At 39.0% G+C, this 21,604-nt stretch overlaps 1 protein-coding gene across 1 annotated transcript in view; it reads left to right on the top strand.

Annotated features, from left to right (window-relative positions):
- actn3b (actinin alpha 3b) overlaps window positions 1-21,604 on the top strand; it is a 52,741-nt gene that overhangs the window by 28,100 nt on the left and 3,037 nt on the right. The window contains exons 2-20 of the mRNA XM_033609323.2: window positions 445-559; window positions 2,669-2,788; window positions 3,758-3,844; window positions 6,532-6,619; window positions 6,877-6,955; window positions 7,784-7,865; window positions 8,406-8,491; window positions 8,737-8,829; window positions 11,406-11,636; window positions 12,161-12,308; window positions 13,895-14,045; window positions 16,409-16,517; window positions 16,716-16,856; window positions 18,936-19,118; window positions 19,899-20,033; window positions 20,211-20,390; window positions 20,494-20,640; window positions 20,929-20,994; window positions 21,137-21,295. Of these exons, the coding sequence (XP_033465214.1) occupies window positions 445-559; window positions 2,669-2,788; window positions 3,758-3,844; window positions 6,532-6,619; window positions 6,877-6,955; window positions 7,784-7,865; window positions 8,406-8,491; window positions 8,737-8,829; window positions 11,406-11,636; window positions 12,161-12,308; window positions 13,895-14,045; window positions 16,409-16,517; window positions 16,716-16,856; window positions 18,936-19,118; window positions 19,899-20,033; window positions 20,211-20,390; window positions 20,494-20,640; window positions 20,929-20,994; window positions 21,137-21,295 (2,400 nt within the window). The remainder of the gene's footprint in view (window positions 1-444; window positions 560-2,668; window positions 2,789-3,757; window positions 3,845-6,531; window positions 6,620-6,876; window positions 6,956-7,783; window positions 7,866-8,405; window positions 8,492-8,736; window positions 8,830-11,405; window positions 11,637-12,160; window positions 12,309-13,894; window positions 14,046-16,408; window positions 16,518-16,715; window positions 16,857-18,935; window positions 19,119-19,898; window positions 20,034-20,210; window positions 20,391-20,493; window positions 20,641-20,928; window positions 20,995-21,136; window positions 21,296-21,604) is intronic.

The following is a 21,604-nucleotide window of genomic DNA, read 5'->3' on the forward strand; positions in this document are numbered from 1 at the left end:
GTTGATGTTATCCTCAAGAAAAAGGGGGGTACTTTTTGTATTTATAATGATATAGTATTTTTGCATTCTTCCAGTGATTGCCACAGGATGACTTCCCAAAACAGACAAACAAACTGAATAACAGCATAAACCAAAAGTCAGTTACAACTTGTTCAGGGCTGTTGAGTCAACAGTCAAACTGACATAAATGTCTCAGTCTGTGTGTGTGCGCGCTCCCTCCCCGTCAGCAGCCACAGCCATAACAAGGTCACAAATTGAAGAGGACAGTTCGGGCCTTGCTAAGCAGTTTTGACCCTGCTCTCAAGAGGGAAACATCAAGCTGTGTGTGTATATACGTATGTGTGTGCAGGTATAGTTGTGTTGCAAGCTGTCAGTGTCTGTGAATGTATTCGTCACACAGTCAGATGGTTGACAGTGCAACCCTCTCTATCTTCTCTCTCTCAGACCTTCACAGCTTGGTGTAACTCCCACTTGAGGAAGGCCGGGACACAGATTGAGAACATTGAAGAGGATTTCAGAAATGGCCTCAAACTCATGCTGCTGCTGGAGGTCATTTCAGGTGGATCTCATCAACACACTCTCACACACACACACACACACACACACACACACACACACACACATTTACTGTTTACTTACTGAGTCATTGTGGATGATATACTGTATTTATCTATGATGTAATGCTGTTTGGAAACTCTTGAGATCGGGTTTGATAATTTTCTTCTTTTATTTGGGACTTCTATGCAAACAAACAAACAAGCAAAAAACAACTTCCTCACATGTGACAACACTTGAGTCAAAAACGAAAGACTCAAAACTGTAAAACTAAAATCAAATGCAAGCTTTAACCTTCCTGAGAACAGTAATTTCAAGTGTTCTTACGGATTCACTCTCCCCCTCCATGTCTGGCCAAATCACGTGACCTTGCGAGGGAGCTAGATTTTTGTGATCATGTAAGAATCATGCAAGAATCTAGCTTTGATTTGCTACATATCCAGCACAGTATAGATCCTGAGGAGCAACCAGTATTGCCACATATCTACCATTGGCATCATTTCTACTGCCGCATGGTATATACTGTCATACTGCACAACCCCAACTGGTGCATATCATGATCACTCTAAAGCTGAAGACATTATGAGAGTGGAAATTGTTTTTTACAACTTGTCATCTTATCCATCATCATTTTAGCCACAATTCTTCTCAGTTATGGTAACGTTGTACCCATAAGCGTAACTTCAGAGAGACAGGAACAGCCTAAAGCCTCTACCCAACACAGACGATTAAATAAATAAAAGTCAATTTCAATTCAGTTATTAAAAAAAAACACCTATTTTGAAGTAAAAATTTAGTAAAAATGACTACACCAATAGACTATTGTAACATCTGTAGGAATGAAAGCCAAACAGCAGAAATATTGTCTGGGTTATAGGGTTGGGTATTGTTTAAAAAATTATGACACAGGTAGGACCAGTACTCTTAACTTTATACCAATGCCAGTAGAGTACTTATTTGATGCCTTTATTTCTTAATTCTATACTCATGTGAATAGAAGCATTCAGTGGCATAAAAATCTTCATTCTAAGTTTTCCGAAAATAATGCTTCTAAATTGTATGCGGTTATTTTTATCAGACACCACTGTAGTAGTAGTAGTAGTAGTAGTAGTAGTAGTAGTACAGCCATATTTTCAAAGGTTTTCGTGGCATCTCTGCACGCTTAACTGCTAACTCCATCAAATGCTCCGGGCCACACCACAGACTGTATGGGTTGTAGCTGCAGCAGTTGTGGGCCAGTCACATGTTGCAATAAATTGAAAAACCCCTGGCTGCAAGCAAAACCATACAAATAAGGATTTTTTTCTAGATCTTGGAACAAAAGGGATTGAATGCAGATGTTGTTAAACTGGAGGAGTTTTGATACTACTTGGTACTGGGTTATTTTGGTCCATAGCTCATAGGTATCGAGTACCAACACTCCTCTCGGGTTGGTTTATGAAAAGCTGTTTTTCTAGGAACCTGAGCTCAGGACTGGGCAGTATAGTGAAAATCAAATATATACCTCCATATTGATGTTGCGCCAATATTTTAAGGTTGATTACTGGTGCTTTGACAAAATATTAACACTGAGATTTTAGATAAATAATCAGTAATGTGGATATTATTAAGTGGGTAAAACAAATAACAGAGCTGTCTGGTTAAGTTAAAAGATTACATCACTTTACTATAATGTAGCCTTTGAAACCAAGCAATTACAACACTTAGGATATCCAACATCTAAGACGATATAGTCTCATATCACAGTATAGATATGATATCGATATGTTGCCCAGCTTTACCTGAGCTTATATATTACACTTTAGATGTACTGAAGGATAAACCCTGATGAAATGTAATCACAAAGGCTTTAACTAATGGTTGTTTTTATTATTAATTAATCAGCAAATTATTTTCTTGGTTTATTGATTATTGTTTGGTCTAAAAATGTCAGAAATTCTAAGAAAATATCTTTTTTTTCAGATCTTAAGATGACATTTTCACATGTTTTGTTAAGAACCAAAGAGATTCAGTTTTGAACAAACCCTCACACCTGAGAAACTGGAGCCAGAGAAGCTGCCTGTTGATTGACCAACTGAATTTTGTTTTGACTGTAGTAAATTATTTTTTTCAGGTGAGAGGCTGCCCAAACCCGACAAAGGCAAGATGCGTTTCCACAAGATCGCCAACGTGAATAAAGCTCTGGACTTCATCTGCAGCAAGGGCGTCAAGCTGGTGTCTATCGGTGCTGAAGGTAAGAGTCCTGCTCCGACTAACAACGTCCCCTTTTTATTAGTTTCCTCCCTCCATTACCTGCTTTTGTCTCTTTTAATTAATATACCAAGGTCACACAGTATTTGCATTTCTTAGACCTATTTTTGATCACCAGATGGCTGCTGAAGTTCACAGCGTCATGAGAATTTAGATGAGATGAGGCAGTGAGGCAGGAAAGTAAAATACAGATCACCCAACTGAGAACAAACACGAGGTATTAGCTGCAATACACAAGTGATTTAATTTAGTCTAAAATAATTTGATGTACTCTAAGGTATTTGAGGTTATCCTGGATCAGATCACAGCACATTAGATACATAATTCAAATAATAAAAAACTGTTGAGGTATGTTATTATTTAAAATGTTTGTCATTGAATATGATGAAGGAGAACTGCAGCAAAATCGCTGTAAATTAACTGTACTAACGATAGTAGAGAGATACTGCATCATGAATGAAGAGATGAAAAGCAACAACAGTATTAACCGAACTGGTGTATAATTCAAATAGTTTCCGCACTGACATTTAAATAATATTTCACTGTCTGTTAGTCCTCTAAATCTGCATGACTCTGAACAGTTTTCACCCTGCTGGGTTCAGTCAGTGTAACATCAGACTTGAGAGTTCACAAAAACAAGCTGAGAGGTTCGCTCGTGCAACACTCACATCACAGCACTTCAAAAGCAGTTGGTGGATTTTCGTGTAACTTTATTTTACTTAAATTTTCTTCACTCTTAATTGCAGTCGAGATTCCTTTTGAGCCTTCAGGCGGCATGAAATTCAATTTGTTTCAACAGCAAAAGCCTCAAAAGGCGTTCAATTAAAGTTAATTCAATAGCAGACAGAACTTCAAACCTTGTAGGGAGTCACGACTGACAGGCCGGCTTTTGGTCTTTTATATTTTGTCGTCTTCTATTAATTGTTTGTGTTGTTGGTTTTTTTTTTTACAGAAATTGTTGACGGTAATGTGAAGATGACCCTTGGTATGATCTGGACCATCATCCTGCGTTTCGCCATCCAGGACATCTCTGTGGAAGGTGTGTGTGTGTGTGTGTGGTTTTTTACATACACTAACTTTGACTTTTGTAATAGAAATAGTAATTTAACAACTTCAGGATGTTTTTTTGTAGACAGGGTGTTTAGTGGTTAAAGCAATAACAGCAACTTGCCTTTTTCACACTTTGGTTTTTGTACGATTAAAACAAATGAGATATAATGTGTTAATTAGTGAGCTTTCGAACAAAGAGCCAGGCTAACTGTTTCCTCCTGTTTCTAGTCTTTATGCTAAGCTAAGCTAACCAGCAGCTGGTTGTAGCTTGTGGAGAGCGGAGGTTCATTTCTAAGAGGATTTGTCATCTAAGGTTGTAAAACAAATTTAGCCCCATGCCCCTTGTAAAAATGTGGGGATCTTTTTGACCTCTGAGATGACCTCTGCGTACTTTCTTGTAGTTTTACTGTCTGTAACTCAACTCAGCACAGGGAGAGCTTTCATTAAAGCTCAATATGAAGGCTCTACAACAAATTGAAAACATGACATCTCAGCTGTTCTGATCCAGTAAATATGTGTTGTCAGTCAGCCTGGTGAAGGCAGTTTGGCTGGCCTCTGTCCTTTTGAATGACTTTGAATGCAGGTTGGAGATTCATGATGATTTAAAACTACTTTATCCATGGTGACGACAGTAACACTACCAATCACACTACGGGACAAAATATGACGATGTCCGCGACATAACAAAATTCTCCAAAGGAAGTTTTGCGCAACACTTTATTACAACACATCATTACTGTTAAATGACACTCTACAAAAGTGCTGCACGTCGAAACGTAAATCAGGCTTTGCCCTTATCTTTCCAAAATAGCTGACTCTGTGTTGATGATGACACATTTCTACTTCCTACACACATGCTAACCCTATCCCTTCTGATCCGACACTTACAGACACATAAGCGTACCAACCACCACGCCAACTCATGACACACATGTATCACTGCATGTAACAAATAAATGTTAAACTGCCTTGCAGCAGTCGGTTAGAGTGGGTGATGGTGACTTATATAGTTCAGCTCGTTTAAAGTACAAATTTAAGAAAAAACAGGTAGAATTCATGCTTTTATTCATAAAAATATTATAGCCTTCCTGCCGCTGCCGTGTATTTTTAATTATAACGTAAGGAGATTTTTGACCAAAACTATTGAAGCTACAATCACCATGTCTGTCGTATGAGCACAACATACAGACCCATGTTTACATTCCTTTGTCGTAACAATCACAATCTCACACACTACAGCGGAACGAAATGATCTGATGATTTTATGAAACACTAGGGCTGTCCTGAGAACCATTTTTGGTGCTTTGAAGCTTCAAAACTTGTGGCCATTGTTCCCAAACTTTGCTATTATTGTAATTATGAGTCTGAATAGAGATGAGGACAAAACTTCAAGAATTTCCCTTTTTATTGAAGCAAAAACAGCCACAAAATATGCCTCAAGTAGATTATAGCCATACCCCATAAAAATGAATTTGCTCATAGGTATGCCCATAAACTAATAACAACATACATCAACTGTAGCCTATGTTAATGTTGACTAATGTTGGATTACTTTGTCTAATTTCATGGGCTATTATTTTTGCGTTCGGATGTTGATTACCATTGCAACAGTAGAGGCTTCACAGCATTTGGGACAGCCCTACAAAACACTCACTGAATACAACGGGCGGCTGTGGCTCAGAGGTCCACTAATCGGAAGATCGGCGGTTCTATCCCTGGCTCCTCCAGTCCGTATGTCGAAATATCCTTCAGCAAGATGCTGAACCCCAAATTGCTCCCGAAGGCTGGTCCATCGGTGTGTGAATGTGTTAAAAACTGAGTATGAGGTGGCACCTTGTATGGCCACCAGTGTGTGAATGTGCGTGTGAATGAATGAATGTGGTCAGATGACTAGAAAGGTGCTATACAAGTCCATTTACCAGTTACCTTTGTCTTGAAAGGACATTACAGTTAAGCAACATCAACATCACAAGAACCGATAAAACTACACACACTTTGCTTATTTACTTAGTGAGTTTCACACATCAGTCCCATGTGAGTCTCAGGCCCACATGCTCTGCATCCTCTCAGATTTTCCTGCTGTATATTTACTGCACTGTGTGGTTTGTTGCATACTCGTGTGCAGTAAATCAGATTCTACAAATCAGTCCATCTAACAAATTTCCCTGAACTTCATCTGCACCTCATGTCACCCTAACCAGCCTTCATGTTGTCAGGCAGGTCAGCGCACAATAAATTCTTGTTTATAAAGACTCAGACCTTGGTCACCCCGTCCCTCCTCGCACCTGACCCTCACCTTCAAGTCATCTTCTTTAGCTCCTCTTTTATTGCTCCTGCTCCTCAATATCTGCTGCTGCTGTCATATATGCTTGACTTCTCTGGCCATCAACCTCCTCCGAAACTCTCATTACGCCTCCTCTCTGCACAAGTGCAAGAAACAATATCTGCGCTAGCCTGACTTTAAAAGTAAACTTTGTTTACAAATCTTTCAGCTACAGACAAAAATCTGATACCAGATCTTGATCCATCTTTATTCTGGTGTCTTAATTTTTTTTTCACTTTTCACCATTCAGTCTATCTCTCTGAACACACCCTCCTTTCTTGTATAATAATACCTGAATAAGTTGCATATACATGTGTTTTTCATCTGTGCATCTCCCTCCCTTTGTTTTCCAGAGACCTCTGCTAAGGAGGGTCTGCTGCTGTGGTGCCAGAGGAAGACTGCCCCCTACAGGAACGTCAATGTGCAGAACTTCCACATCAGGTGGGTCTCTAACACCGAATTGTGGCATTAACAGGGAACTGCAAACATCCTTTTGTTTTTCCTTTAATGTTTTGCCTTTCTTTTCCAAATCTGTTGTTCCTATGTAACACCTTCCTCCTCATCCTGTTTTATTACCTTCCTTTTTGCTTTCTCCTGCTCTCTCTCTTTCCCTTTCCATCCTCCTTTATCTCATAAATCCACCTTTACTCTTTCTCACTTGTCATTCATGTGGCCCTCCTGCTCTTCTCGTGGCTCAGTTGGAAGGATGGCCTGGCTCTGTGCGCCCTCATCCACAGACACAGACCTGACCTCATTGACTACTCCAAACTGAGAAAGGTGCCCTGTCCTTCCTTCCTTCCTTTTTTATCTTTTCTCCCTCATCTAGTTTGCTTTATCTTCTCCTTTTGTAACAAGTGAAGCTGTTTGATACTCGGCCTCAGAATCAATGTAATTGAATCTGCTCATAGATCTTTTATGCTTTATTTCAGTACTCCGTTTTTTTGCTCATAGTACAGAGCATTTTTACAGAGTGTCATTTGAAATGCAGTGTGTCTGCAAGATATGTAGTCTAGAACATAGTGAACAGAGTGTTGCAATATCAATTGTGTTGTAGTTGGACACAAAAGATTTGGTATCCTACATGTCCAGATTCCCAACCTCATATGTAAACCAGTAGTTCATATTTGAAGCACAAATAAGTCATAATTCAGTGTATTGTTGGACCAGTTAAAGATTTTAAAAGTCAGTACTGGTGCACTTGGATTATAGCTGTCTGATATTTTGTCCTGAAAATGTCAGTATTTCAGTTTAACGGGCTACGAAAATAGAAGAAAAAGTAGTTAATGTTTCCTCTGGAGCCGTGTTCCTCCTCACTGTGGTCAGAAAGCAACGTGTACACATCCTCCCTCCAAAAATGTTTGGACAAGTGCTTCAAACAACACAAGAAGGAAACAACACACTGGCTTGCCTGCCAAAACCTGTCTGAGAATTAAACATTGCTTTGTAAAATGGCTTTAATACAGTGTGTGAATCCTGTTTCTGTTACCGTCTTCTCAATGTGGACCATGATACCGGCTGTTATTATGATTCTTGATTCTATTATAATTGGTAGTGCAGTGCAGGCCAATAATGTGCATGTCTGACAGTAGTTGTATCTGTGTGTAGGACGACCCCATTGGTAACCTGAACACTGCTTTCGAGGTGGCTGAGAAGTTCCTGGACATCCCCAAGATGCTTGACGCTGAAGGTGAGTCGGTGAAACAACAACCAGAATGACTAACCTCTGCAGGACGTTGTGTGTTTTAGTGCTGACACACACCGATAACCTCCACTGCAGACAAGTACAGCACATAATGGCAGATTGTTCAAGGACAAGAGGTCCTTTTTACTTGAAATTCAAACATCAGCATTAAAAAAGATAATGCATAAATTACTTTAAAAGCATCTATTGAAGCACCGATGGTTCTGACCTCAGAAATGTTTTTTTTTTTTGTAGACAGAATGGCTGAAATGACTCATACACACAACAGTAAAACATAATGGTCTTTAGTTTATGTAAATCATTGTGTGTGTCATTTTATATTCAAATGAGCAGCATTGCATTTTTAATTGAAAAAACATAGATATTATAAAAATGTTTAGTTTTAAAGCTGCTTTACAAAATATTTAGGTGACGCAGTATCAGGCAAAATAATAGTCTGACTTCATGTGTGCTTCTTCTTCACAAGAAATAAATGTCCAGAAGCTTTTTGTAATATTTTAATAGCCATGTTTTCTCCACCCTAAGATATTGTGAACACACCCAAACCTGACGAGAAGGCCATCATGACCTACGTGTCCTGCTTCTACCACGCCTTCGCTGGCGCTGAACAGGTCAGATTATATTTTATTTTTACGTTGTTGTGTTTATAGTTTAATATCTTATATAAGGCTGTTTGGATCTTGTCGCTTTGTGTATGACAGCCGAAATGTTCTCACTTTTTATATAATGATGTATGAAACACCATCAACCTGATATAGCAGCTCTCCTAATGAATAAATGTGAGAGATTTACTAATCTTGGTTGTTATGATTTGTTGTAAACGTATATTAATTGTTACTCCCGCTCCCTCCCTCAGGCTGAGACCGCTGCCAACCGTATCTGCAAGGTGCTGGCCGTCAACCAGGAGAATGAGAAACTGATGGAGGAGTACGAGAAGCTGGCCAGTGAGGTGAGAAACCACTGCAACCAAATACTCCCACTCTCAGTCTGTCCTGCACATCCTCCTCTGCAGCAACACTTTAATGTTCCAGCAGTGTAAACTCAGTGTTTTTCTCCTTAACATGACACAACTCCAGAATCACCGCAGGCAAATCAATAGTTTGAAATGTTACAGTTACAGAAACTTATGAACAATAACAGAACAGTATCCAGAAATCACAATAAAGATGAATGCACTCAGGTGTGCACATATTATCAGCATATATAACCTGTTATAATCAGTTTGATTTGCCATTAATTCTTAAAGGGTAGCTTCTGTATTTTATTAACCTGGACCCTATTCTCCCACGTTGTTGTGTCTAAGTGACTAATGGGAACATCAGTTGTTGAAAACGGGAACAAAACAGTCTGCAGTGCAGCAATTATCGTCACTTGTGCTCGCTTCAATTTAGTTGAAGTGTTTGTTTTTGCCACTGACAGGCTCATATTGTTATATAGGTGTCTAACAACATAATGAAAAGGATTCCTACAGAGTAAGACTTTCTTGTGAAAGAGTAAGATCCTTTTTGTTTAACCAGAAACAGCCCGAAATTGCTACTGCCAAACCCACCAGACTCCATTTAAATAAACAGTAATTTTATCATTGTAAAACACACTTCATTAAAAGTCAAGTTTCAGCAATCACCATCTCTGGTTTGGTTAGATAAACCCTTAATTCTACCAATTAGATGTGAAAATATACTGACTCTATATGTGCTAAAATTACTGTTTATTTAAATGGAGTTTGGTGGGTTTGAAGATGACAATTTAAGGGCTGTTTCTCATTAAACAAGAAGGATCTTACTCTTTAACAAAAAGGTCTGTCTCTGTAGGGATCCATTCCATGATGTCAGGTGCATAGAATAACAATTTGCGCCTGACAGTTGCAAAAACGAGCACTTTAAGTGGACTTGAAGTGACTGTGCGAACATACCCTGAGTGGTAACATTGTGGTTTGTTTTGTCCCCGATGTTCCCACTGTTAATTTAGACACAAATCATAGCAAAGTGGGGGCCAGGCTGAAAAATAGCAAAGTTACCCTTAAAGTTTGTGACAACATTTCAACAACAAGGCAATTTAAAGTGCTGTATCCTGAAATCCTGCATAAATCCTGTCAGGAATACAAAGCTATTGATTAGATCCAGGAGGGTGTTCAGCTGTTAAAAAAAGTATGGCAGCTACTAATTACGGTCATTATTGATTATTTTAATGAGAATCGTTTTAATTAGTTTAATTTTTCAGTCAATAACATTTAAAGAATAATGACAAGTGGGCATCAAAGCAGTTTTACATCTTTAAGCTTCAAAGTGTTTGTATTTCTAAAGCTGTTTTTTGATCTACAAATAACTAAAACAGTGAAGTTACAAGGGATGAAGAGACTTCAACCATGAGCATGGTTACATGCGCACAATAATCAGATAACTGTGAATAATCAGGTAATGGTAATAATCCGATTTGACATGTTTACATGCACTTCAATAGTCTGGAAATCAGAAAAACCTGGTTTACATGATTCAGTCCTTCAGTTGGATTTCTCCTCAAGTACATGACATAAAACTCAAACTTCCTGTTACAGTAGGTACTCATATCCTTGAAAATAATACCAAGTCATATATTTGCAGAATAAAGCACTCATCATGCTGACAGCTTATATTCTTACTGTACTGTTTGTTTTTATCATTAACAAATACATGTGAGAGCATTCTAATGTGTAGTTTATCAATGTGGAGCCAATTTTACATACTTTGGGTAGATTCGGAGTAAAAGTACTGCAAAGAGCAATACACAAGTGTATTGTATATAAACTTGTCACACAAAGTGCATAACATATAAGTAAGATAAAATAAAAGTGACAATTTAAACACTGAGAATATAAAAATATATTATTTTATGTAAAATCTTTATCTGAAAGGAAACAAAAGCTGTCAGATTAACGTAGTGGAGTAGAAAGTACAATATTTCCCTCTAAAATGTAGTGGAGTGGGAGTATAAAATAGCAAAACCCGAAAGAAACCAGATTAAAGGGTATACATGCACCGAATAATCTGACTATTGGGGAAAAAGCTAGGTGTGTTTATCTGATTTCTCATAATCAGATAATGGCTTTTATCTGATAAAGCCTATGGGATTATGCTGTTTACATGACCACTTGAATAATCAGGTAACTCCAGAAATCAGATAATGATCGGTTTATTAGTGTGCATGTAAATGCGCTCCATGATAGGAAAAAAAACTGACAACAGTGTCTCTGTAATTTTGCTTGTAGAGAAGTAGTAAGAAACAGATAGACGTGGGGAATAGCTGACATTTTACAAATCTAAAATCCAAAGGAAAAACCACCTGAGACATGAAGTCACCCAAATCCATATGCGATATATCCAAATATTTTGTACCAACGACAGCCTTGACGGAGCCTTGAAGTACTCTTCCTAGTATACAACAAAGTGATACAGTGGTAGGACAGCAGATTGTAGGAAAAATATATATACAGGACATAAAACGAAATACTACAGACAAGAATAATTGATTTTTCCCGTCTCTCTGTAGCTGCTGGAGTGGATTCGCCGCACCATCCCCTGGCTGGAGAACCGCGTGGCGGAGCAGACCATGCGCGCCATGCAGCAGAAGCTGGAGGATTTCCGTGACTACCGCCGCATCCACAAGCCACCCCGCGTGCAGGAGAAATGCCAGCTGGAGATCAACTTCAACACTCTGCAGACCAAGCTGAGGCTTAGCAACAGGCCCGCCTTCATGCCGTCCGAGGGAAAGATGGTGTCGGTGAGCTGGACAGATTTTTAGCTTAGTGTATTATTGTTGCTGCACAGTGTCGTAAATTCTCAGGCTTTGAGATCAGTTAGAGGATTACTTCTTCCTTTGTTGTTTTCCATCTCCTAAAGCTCGTAGAATCCTTCGACCCCCGCTTTGTGATCCAACGAAAATAAGACTGTTCTCTCAGCTACAAAGTCCTCACCCAACAACAGCAATTTGAAATAAAGAAATATAGAAATAGGTGGAAAGAATGCACAAAAAAGAAAGGGAAGCAGAGAGCATAGAACATGCTGAGTTGTGTTGGATAGCTCATGTTCAAGTCGGCTGAATTGCAAAGCGGCTGCAGTTCATCTGCAAACAATGGAGCACTAATTCTAATTTCTCAGAAATTTACATAGATATTAAAGTGTTCTCAAGGCACACAGTTTTTATTCACATTCTGAACACTCAGTTCACTCAAACAAGTGTCAAAAGAACATTGAGAAGTCCTTGTTCTCAGCATTCAGAGATGATAAAGCCTCTCTCTCCTCCAGGATATTGCCAATGCCTGGAAGGGTCTGGAAGGGGTGGAGAAGGGTTATGAGGAGTGGCTGCTGACTGAGATCCGCCGCCTGGAGAGACTTGATCACTTGGCTGAGAAGTTCAAGCAGAAGTGCAATATGCATGAGTCGTGGACTGCAGGTAGGGCCAACAGAAAGGTGTGATAAAACATGATTTTCAGGGTACCGGGACGCACATGTGTTCTTAGATTTAAGGTGAAACTTTCTGCCTTCAGCAGAATGATGTAAAAACAGCTCTCTACTGTCAATATTCATATCATTCTGTATTGTGAACCTCAAACAACCAACTGCAGAAATACTAAGCAAAAAAGTCATAGTATTGTATGTCATGAAAAAAATCAGTTAAGTCCTAGTATAGTATGTAATAAAAATCACAAAAGTCAAGGTATGTAGTGAAAAATGATGGCCTTCAAAATGTCTATGTATCATAAAAACTTGTCAGAAAAAGTCATTAAAAAGTCACAGTGTAGTATGTCATTAAAAAGTATATAAAAATGTCCTAGTATAGTATGAAATAAAAAAAGTTTAAAAAAAGTCATAATGTAGTATGCCCAAAAAAATTGTAAAAGGAAGTCATTGTATAGTATGTTATAAAAATCATTAAAAAAAAATCATTAAAATAATACATTACAGAAAAAAATCTTTATAAAATCACAGTACTATATGTCATAAAAAATGTACTGTATTACAAAGCCATAACATAGTTTGTCCAAAAGAAAAATGTAAAAGTCATTGCCTTGCGTGTCATAATTTTTTTTAAACTCATACAGTTGTTGGTCACACAAAGTATGTGTTAAAAAGCCAAAGCATAGTAAGTCCAAAAAAACAAAATTATGGTAAAATATATAATGACAAAAATGATTTTTGTCATCAAAATATGACTCCAGACTTCAGATAAAAACATCAGTGTAGCATGTCCAAAAAAAATTATTAAAATATGTCATCATTGTATGTCAAAGACGTTCAAAATTTCACAAAAAAGTCATAGTAAAATATGTTCAAAATTGCACAAAAAAAGTCATAGCATGTCCTTCAGAATAGCAGGGAATATAATGTTGTTCAAAATAGGATAAAAACTTGATAGTATAGCAAGTCCTTTTAAAATAACATAAAAACCTCCATGATTAAGTATGTGGTTCAAAAAAGCATAAAAACGTAATGTAGCAGGTCATACAAAATAACTTAAAAACATCATAGTATATAGTATAACATTCAAAATAGCATACAAGGGTTGTAGTGTAGTATGTGGCTCAAAATAGCATAAAAAAGTCATAGTATAGCATGTCGTTCAAAATACCATAAAATGTCATAGTATAGTATGTCGTTCAAAATTGCATAAAAAAGTCATAGTATAGCATGTCGTTCAAAATTGCATCAAAATGTCATAGTATAGCATGTCGTTCAAAACAGCATAAAAAGTCAGTATAGTTTGTCATGAGATAAAAGTGTGATAAAACTATCTGTAGGCATACATGTGAATAACAAAATGCTACAGTGAGTCAAAGGAAATGGCTGAGTGCAGTAGAGTGAAGAAAACAGATCAGAGAATGAACTTTAATGAGACTTATATGCAACAGCAGGACAGGTGCATCATTTACACATGTTAACGTATCACCATATTTTTTCTCTGTATAAATATAAGAGCTTGTAGTTTTGGTCTGTGAAGCTGAGGTAATAAAACACACGTTAAACATCTGTGTGTTTCAGGTAAGGAGGACCTGCTGTCCCAGAAGGACTACGAGTCGGCATCTCTGATGGAGATCAGAGCCCTGATGAGGAAGCACGAGGCATTCGAGAGCGACCTTGCCGCTCATCAGGACAGAGTGGAGCAGATCGCTGCCATCGCCCAGGAGCTGAAGTAAGAAGCTTGGACAGAGACACACAGAGACATACAATTCTTGTTCATGTTTTGGGTGCTTTAATTTAGTATCATAGCAGTTTAACAGAGGTGTGTGTGTGTCTTGGGGGGCTTTTAAGGACACAATGGGGAGAAACTGTGAGGAGGAGGAGAAACAGGAGGGAGTGAGGAATGAGAATTGAGATGATTAGATTGAGGGCTTATATGGAGACTGTAGCAGGGATAGGAGAGGAGAGAATGAGCGACTGAAGTGTTCCGGGACTCTTAATTGTCGCGATCGGAGAGATATGTTGAGAGGAGACGAGGATGTGAATACAGCCAAGAACAAAAGTGGGAATGAGTGGAGAGCATGTTAATGAGAGGGATAAAAAGATGAAAGGATGAGTCATGAAAGAGCAGAAACCTCTGATCTCACTGTTTCGTTATTCCTCACCACTCCTCTGGGCCTTTTCCACAGATAGTTCTGATACCACCTCTTTGATGCTATGTACACCATAATGCTGAATATGTATGCATGCCACACATAACTTCTCATTCATTACTTTTAACGCAGATATACACTCAAAAGCAAAATGTTCTCAGATGACCCCTCAGAGCAGGATGGGATAACTCATGAAATGGCATTAAGCACTCCTAATATTTGGGGGAGCATGTGAGTTGAACTTTGGGGAATGTAATAGTTTGTCAGAGGGCCTTTAAAAGGTGGCAGGTGTTTTGCATCTTTACAAAATGCCACACAGAAGGTCAGTTTCCCGAGCTTTGATATTTTCAATTACCTGTCCCCATTTTTACATATTTAAAAGTAGTCTCACTGCAGATAAAAGTTTAAAGAATAAATGTGCTGAGTTTACCGTTTATTGATGGTGTGATATTTTCTTAGGAGAATTAACGCCTGCACACTTACTCCATGCTACAGAGGTTTAGTAAAGACATCATTTTGATCCTACTTGGATTTTTGTACGGTCAAAAGTTTGTGAGCAGGTGTCTCCTTAATGTATGCTCGTTTGAAAGACTTACACCTATGTGATGTGCTCATAATTATTCTCTCCCAACACAGGACAGAGGGATGTCGTATGCTGTAAAGCCCTGTGTGGCAAATTGTGATTTGTGATATTGGGCTTTATAAATAAAATTGATTGATTGATTGACAAATCATAAAAATGTGCCAAAAAGTATGTAATAAAAAAAATCATATGAATTTAAAAAAAAATGTAATTGTAATTAAAAATTAATGAATCCATAGTATAGTATGTAAATAATTTAATTACAAAAAAAGGATAAAAATCCATAGTATACTATGTGAATAATAAAAAAAGATAAAAATCCATTGTATAGTATGTAAATACTTTTTTAGAAAATTATTTAAAAAAAAATCCATAGTACAGTATGTAAATATTTTTTAAAAGATAAAATCCATAGTATGGTATGTAAATAATTTAAAAAATTATAAAAATCCATAGTATAGTATGTAAATATTTTTTTAAAAGATAAAAATCCATAGTATAGTATGTAAATATTTTTGAAAAATTATAAAAATCCATAGTATAGTATGTAAATAATTAAAAATATTATAAAAATCCATAGTTTAGTATGTAAATATTTTTGAAAAATTATAAAAATCCATATTATAGTATGTCAATATTTTTGAAAAAATATAAAAATCCATAGTATAGTATGTAAATATTTTTGAAAAAATATAAAAATCCATAGTATAGTATGTAAATAATTAAAAATATTATAAAAATCCATAGTTTAGTATGTAAATAATTGTTAAAAAAGAAAAAAAAGGAAGTCATAGTATGTAAAGAATTGTGAAATTTGATAAAAAACCAGAGTATAGTATGTAAATATTGTAAAATGTTCAGTCATAGTTTGTAGTAAAATAATAATGAGTGTTTCTAAGTTCAAACTGCTCTGCAGTTGATTCCAGTAATGAGGTGCATAATACCATAAACCAGTCTTCCCCAGCTCAGTGTTAGTGTGACGGACTTTTAAAACCAGTCTCTCCTGTGATCTGGTTCCATGTCGATGATTTTGGTACACAACTGAGGATGTTCGGTATCCTGGTGTGTAGATGTCTTCTAGCTGCCAGTGATGTCAAGCCAACCTTTTATATATACATACATACATACATCTCCACATGAAGCCACAGCTTAGTATGTAATAAAAAACTCATAGTCGTAGTATGTGGTTAAACAATCAGAAAAATGTCATTAAAAAGCCATAATATACATGTAATAAAAGATAAATATAAATTGCACAATGAAGCCATAATATACATTTGCCAGTCTGTATGACACACATTTTTATGAGTACAGAGGTTTAATGCAGCTGTGGTTTGACTCTTGTGTCGTCTCCTCCAGTGAGCTGGACTACCATGATGCTGCCTCAGTCAACGCCCGCTGCCAGGGCATCTGTGACCAGTGGGACAACCTGGGCACCCTCACCCAGAAGAGGAGGGACGCACTGGAGGTACACCCTGTGAAACACTCACAATACAAACACAACATTATGGCAGCGAGGTAATTAAGGTGACAGTAGTAAATGGGTTCTACAAATTCCAAAATTTGTTTTTAAGTAAGTTAATCATCTCATTTAATTTTCATAACAAGCAGTGCCTCTGTCCACATTATGGTTCTTGTAACACAAGTCTTGACTGTGTGTCTGCAGCGTGTGGAGAAACTGTGGGAGACTATTGACCAGCTGTACCTGGAGTTTGCCAAGAGGGCAGCGCCCTTCAACAACTGGATGGATGGAGCCATGGAGGACCTGCAGGACATGTTCATTGTCCACAGCATTGAGGAGATTCAGGTACAGCACAGCCAGCATCATATATGCACGAAGACACTATATATTTTCAGCCAGGGATGTCCTGATCAAGTGTTTTCGCCCCCGATACAAGTCAGTTCATACTGAGTATCTGCTGAGTCCTGATGCAATACCTCTATTTTCCTCAATGAAACAGCTGCACAGTGCCCACGTCAAGTACTTTAAAGTTATTATACTCAATCCAGTGTATATGTACGACTGAATAGCTGCAGTGCATCAAGACAAAAAAAACATGCATCTAAGCTGTTCCTTAATGTTTCTTACTTTTTCTTTTTACAAAACAACAGCATATAAAATAACAAACCGTCCCTTTAATCTTTCTGGCTTTGTCGCTGTCTGGAGGGATTTCCTCTCTTCTTTTAAGAGAGTATTCTCCAGTGTTTGTTGCTTCGGTGCAGCCTCTGTTACCTGAATGGTCTGTATTCAGTTGAGTGTTTATTTTCATCATCTTTGCATCTTTTGCATAGGTTACATTACTACATCAGCCTACTCTTATTGAGTCTTTGCTTTTGGGGCATTTGGTGTACTTGCAGTAACATGGTGAGTGTGACAGACCGCTGTCTGTCTCTCTTACGCCTGCGGTGAAACGCACAAAAGATGCTTAAACTTTGGTAAATTACATAATTTATTTAATTTTGCTGTCCTTTATGGCGTGTGGTGTTTTGCTGCTGGTCAGGCTCGGTTCCATAACGCCCATACATGGGAGTAGCCTGGTTCCAGACCATAGACCCCGCCCACTCAACTGAGTAGGCTTGCATCTCTGGTCTGGCATACTTCAATGAATTTGCGATTTATCTCGTCCAAACGATGGACGGACCAATGAAAGCTGGGGGTCTAGCGATTAGCCAATCAGCGCCACGCTGATGTCAAGCTGTACGCCAGTGGGTAACTGATAAGGATAGCAACGTCTACAGATCCTACAGACCACATTAACGATGCTATCGAGGTATTTCGCCACTATACTTGCGTTAATGGAGGACCAAATTAAGGAAGCTGCTAAACTGGATTTAACGGCGATGCAGCTGGGCGTGCACGACGACGGAGACATTTTAAACAGGCAATGCTTGCTTGTTTTCGGCACCCCCGAGGCATGGATACTAATGACGTCAGATTCTGGGTGAGTCGTTGATCTCTACTGATTGGTTAGGGAAAAATCAAATTCCCTCCCCCTTGTAAATCGCCTTCAATGGAAGCCATGTCAGACTGAAGGTTCTGGCAGCTTCAGTCTGACACTCAGGCTAACATGGGAGCACAGCAAAGTGGAGAAGAGATGGAAGCTGCAGAGTTAATACCGGCTGCACTTGTTGCGCACTGTGCATGAAAACTTCATGAGTAAACACACCTGGCCCTATATAGATGAATATAGCCGATACTGATAAGTTAAAAATGCCAGTGGCTCCGATATTGATCTTTGAGATTGGATCAGGACATCCCTAATTTCAGTGTTGTCTCAATATACGTATCTCTACTTCAAAACACAGAGGATTATTTGCAGTCATTTACCTTTTTATAGTTAAGCTGTAAAATCACTCGTTTGTTATGCTCGACTGTTTTGCTTTAAGAGCTCCACATGCAGTCCTTCTATTTGTAGAGTCCACTCATATGCATCATTAAATCCATTGAAAGGTATGCCATTTTTCTCTTAACGATAATTCACCAAAATAAACCTGAATTGTGACCAGAAAAGCAAAAAATATAGATGTAAAAACCCAAATGTCTGCACTGACAGGGACTCTAGGAGTCAGTATTAAAGAGAAAAGAGCAGGAATACATGTCAGTATCTCTCCTGCTGTGTCGGACCCCCTCAGGATGGAGGTGGGAAGTTCTGGCATGTGACATTTGAGAGCATTCATGAGCCAACTTCTGACTTGGCAGTTCAGTCAGCAGCACATGAATGCACCTGTTTTGGCAGACTTTACTGTTTGTTCAAATCTAACAAAAAACATACAAAAAAACTTTTGAGCGAGTTTTGGGTCACCCAGAATAACGTCTGTAAATGAGAGACATTCTCAGCACCTTCACTCACCAGTCAAGTGTAACACTGATCTAATCTGTCTCTAGAGTCTGATCACCGCTCACGACCAGTTCAAGGCCACTCTGCCCGAGGCCGACAAGGAGCGCATGGCCACCATGGGCATCCACAACGAGATCCTAAAGATCGCCCAGACCTACGGCATCAAGCTGTCTGGAATCAACCCTTACACCAACCTCAGCCCCCAGGACATCAGCACTAAGTGGGACACTGTGAGTCACATCAAACACACCCAACAATCACCACGTGGGACTCATAGCAAAGGAGCATGGGAAATAACAAAACAATTAAGCAGGATCACCTCCTGAATCTGCTTAATTTCTGTTTAGCGTTAGTTGACATAATGTAAACAGGAAATGAAAACCTTCACACAGCTGCATTTGGTCATCTGGCTAATAATAAGTCAGCGCATACACAGCGACAGGTCATAAATAGTGCAGCACATTTAAGTTTGAGTGTCACTGAATACTGCAGAACACAATCTGTCAGAGCAGAGTGACACACATCTAACCATCTGTGCTGAAAAAATAGATTCTGTTCCTGTGGGATTCATAAACAAGCCGCACTGTTAACGCTTCATTAATATAGGCCTATATTTTATCTACAAGTGCATGTCACACACTGAGCGAGCCGCCTGTTAATGACGCTGTGGGCTAATGGGCATGTAGCTACTTCCATGTTTCAGATGATACGTCATGTTTGTAGTCGACCAGTGAAGGTGAGTTTACATATCACCTTGGGTTCGTCCTTCACCTTCTCAAAATGATCCCACACTTTGGATTTCCTGCCCGACATGTTATTAACTAGCCTGTGGAATAACCGCAGGTACTGAGCATGGCCACTTCCTGTGTCTGTCCTTTCAAATTAAATTCCCACATGGTCCAGTCATATAGGATTTGATTTATTTTGACCTTTCAGGTTTTACCTAAAGTTGTAAATGGATTTTGGTACCTTGGTTTCACAGTGGTTGGTGTTAATGTATCCACCTGCAGGTGAAGCACCTCGTTCCCCTCAGAGACCAAATGCTCCAGGAGGAGGTGGCCAGACAGCAGGCCAACGAGAGGCTGAGGCGCCAGTTTGCCGCCCAGGCCAACATCATTGGACCCTGGATTCAAACCAAGATGGAGGTACGGTGTTACTGTGATACAGCAGGGTGTCAGAGGTAGAAAAGGAAACTGCACTTTAACTTGTGTAAGGTGTAAAAGATTCTCTGTAGTTGTCTGGGATTGACTGTACAGATATAAAAACAGACTGTCTTTAAGGACTTGCCCTTCAGATGTTTCTCCTCCTCTGTGCGCCTGCAGGAGATCAGCCATGTGTCTGTGGACATCGCCGGCTCCCTGGAGGAACAGATGAACAGCCTGAAGCAGTACGAACAGAACATCATCAACTACAAATCCAACATCGACAAGCTGGAGGGAGACCACCAGCTCAGCCAGGAGTCCCTCATCTTCGACAACAAGCACACCAACTACACCATGGAGGTACTCTGCTGCAGCTTTGGCGTTCAGCCGACCCTCCACCCTCCACCTCTTGTTTCTCTGCTCCAATCGTATTTTCTCTGCCTCTGTTCCTCCATGGCTGCAGCATGTGCGCGTGGGCTGGGAGCAGCTGCTCACCACCATCGCCAGAACCATCAATGAGGTGGAGAACCAGATCCTGACCCGCGACGCCAAGGGCATCAGCCAGGAGCAGCTCAATGAGTTCAGGGCCTCCTTCAACCACTTCGACAGGGTGAGGCGTTCACTGACCTTGAAAAGGAATCTCCCACAATGTGGATGTTGGATTATATTGGGATTATTCAGTCATGACAAACAGAGAAATCCATAATAAACAACACAAACCACAATGTAGAGCTTATATCTTTATTTTTGAACTTAAAAATCAGTTTGACAGATAATTGTGAATTTTTTTTGTCCTAAAATGTAGCATTAATGCTCAATATTAAGTAAGAAATTAAAAATGGGCATTTTTACGAGCTGTTCCAGTGATAAAAAATACAAATGTGTTTGTCCTTTGCAGAAGAGAAACGGCATGATGGATCCAGACGACTTCCGTGCCTGCCTCATCTCCATGGGTTACGATCTGGTTAGTACAACACGACTCGTGGCTTCTCCTTAGTTTCATTTTGTTCAGGAAGTTTAAAACAAATTGAAATCTGACAGTACATAGGTTTCATTTTTATCTGGTGTTTCGCTACTAACTGATACGATCCTCGTCTCTGTGACAGGGTGAGGTGGAGTTTGCTCGCATCATGACTCTGGTGGACCCCAACAACACAGGCGTGGTGACCTTCCAGGCCTTCATCGACTTCATGACCCGCGAGACCGCCGAGACTGACACTGCAGAACAGGTCATGGCCTCCTTCAAGATCCTGGCTTCAGACAAGGTAAGCAGACACACACAGCGTCCTGTTAGCTTTACACCAACACAGTAGTTACAGTTTTGAATGAGACAGTACGAGAGGTAAACATGATCAAGTTTAGAGGTCAAATCTGATAATGCTCAAAGGTTCATTACAACTACTCTTACTTATATAGTTTTGGTCATCATTACTGTCTGTTAATATCGTACCCACCCAACTGCTAATATCTGGGAACACTGACATCACTACAGCAAAGTCCTGCAGTCACCTGATGTCTTGGCAATGGAAACAAATAATTTGTTTAGTTTCTAATAGTCTTCTGAGGTGTAGAAG

This window comes from Epinephelus lanceolatus, chromosome 22, assembly GCF_041903045.1.
Source record: "Epinephelus lanceolatus isolate andai-2023 chromosome 22, ASM4190304v1, whole genome shotgun sequence".
NCBI lineage: Eukaryota > Metazoa > Chordata > Actinopteri > Perciformes > Serranidae > Epinephelus > Epinephelus lanceolatus.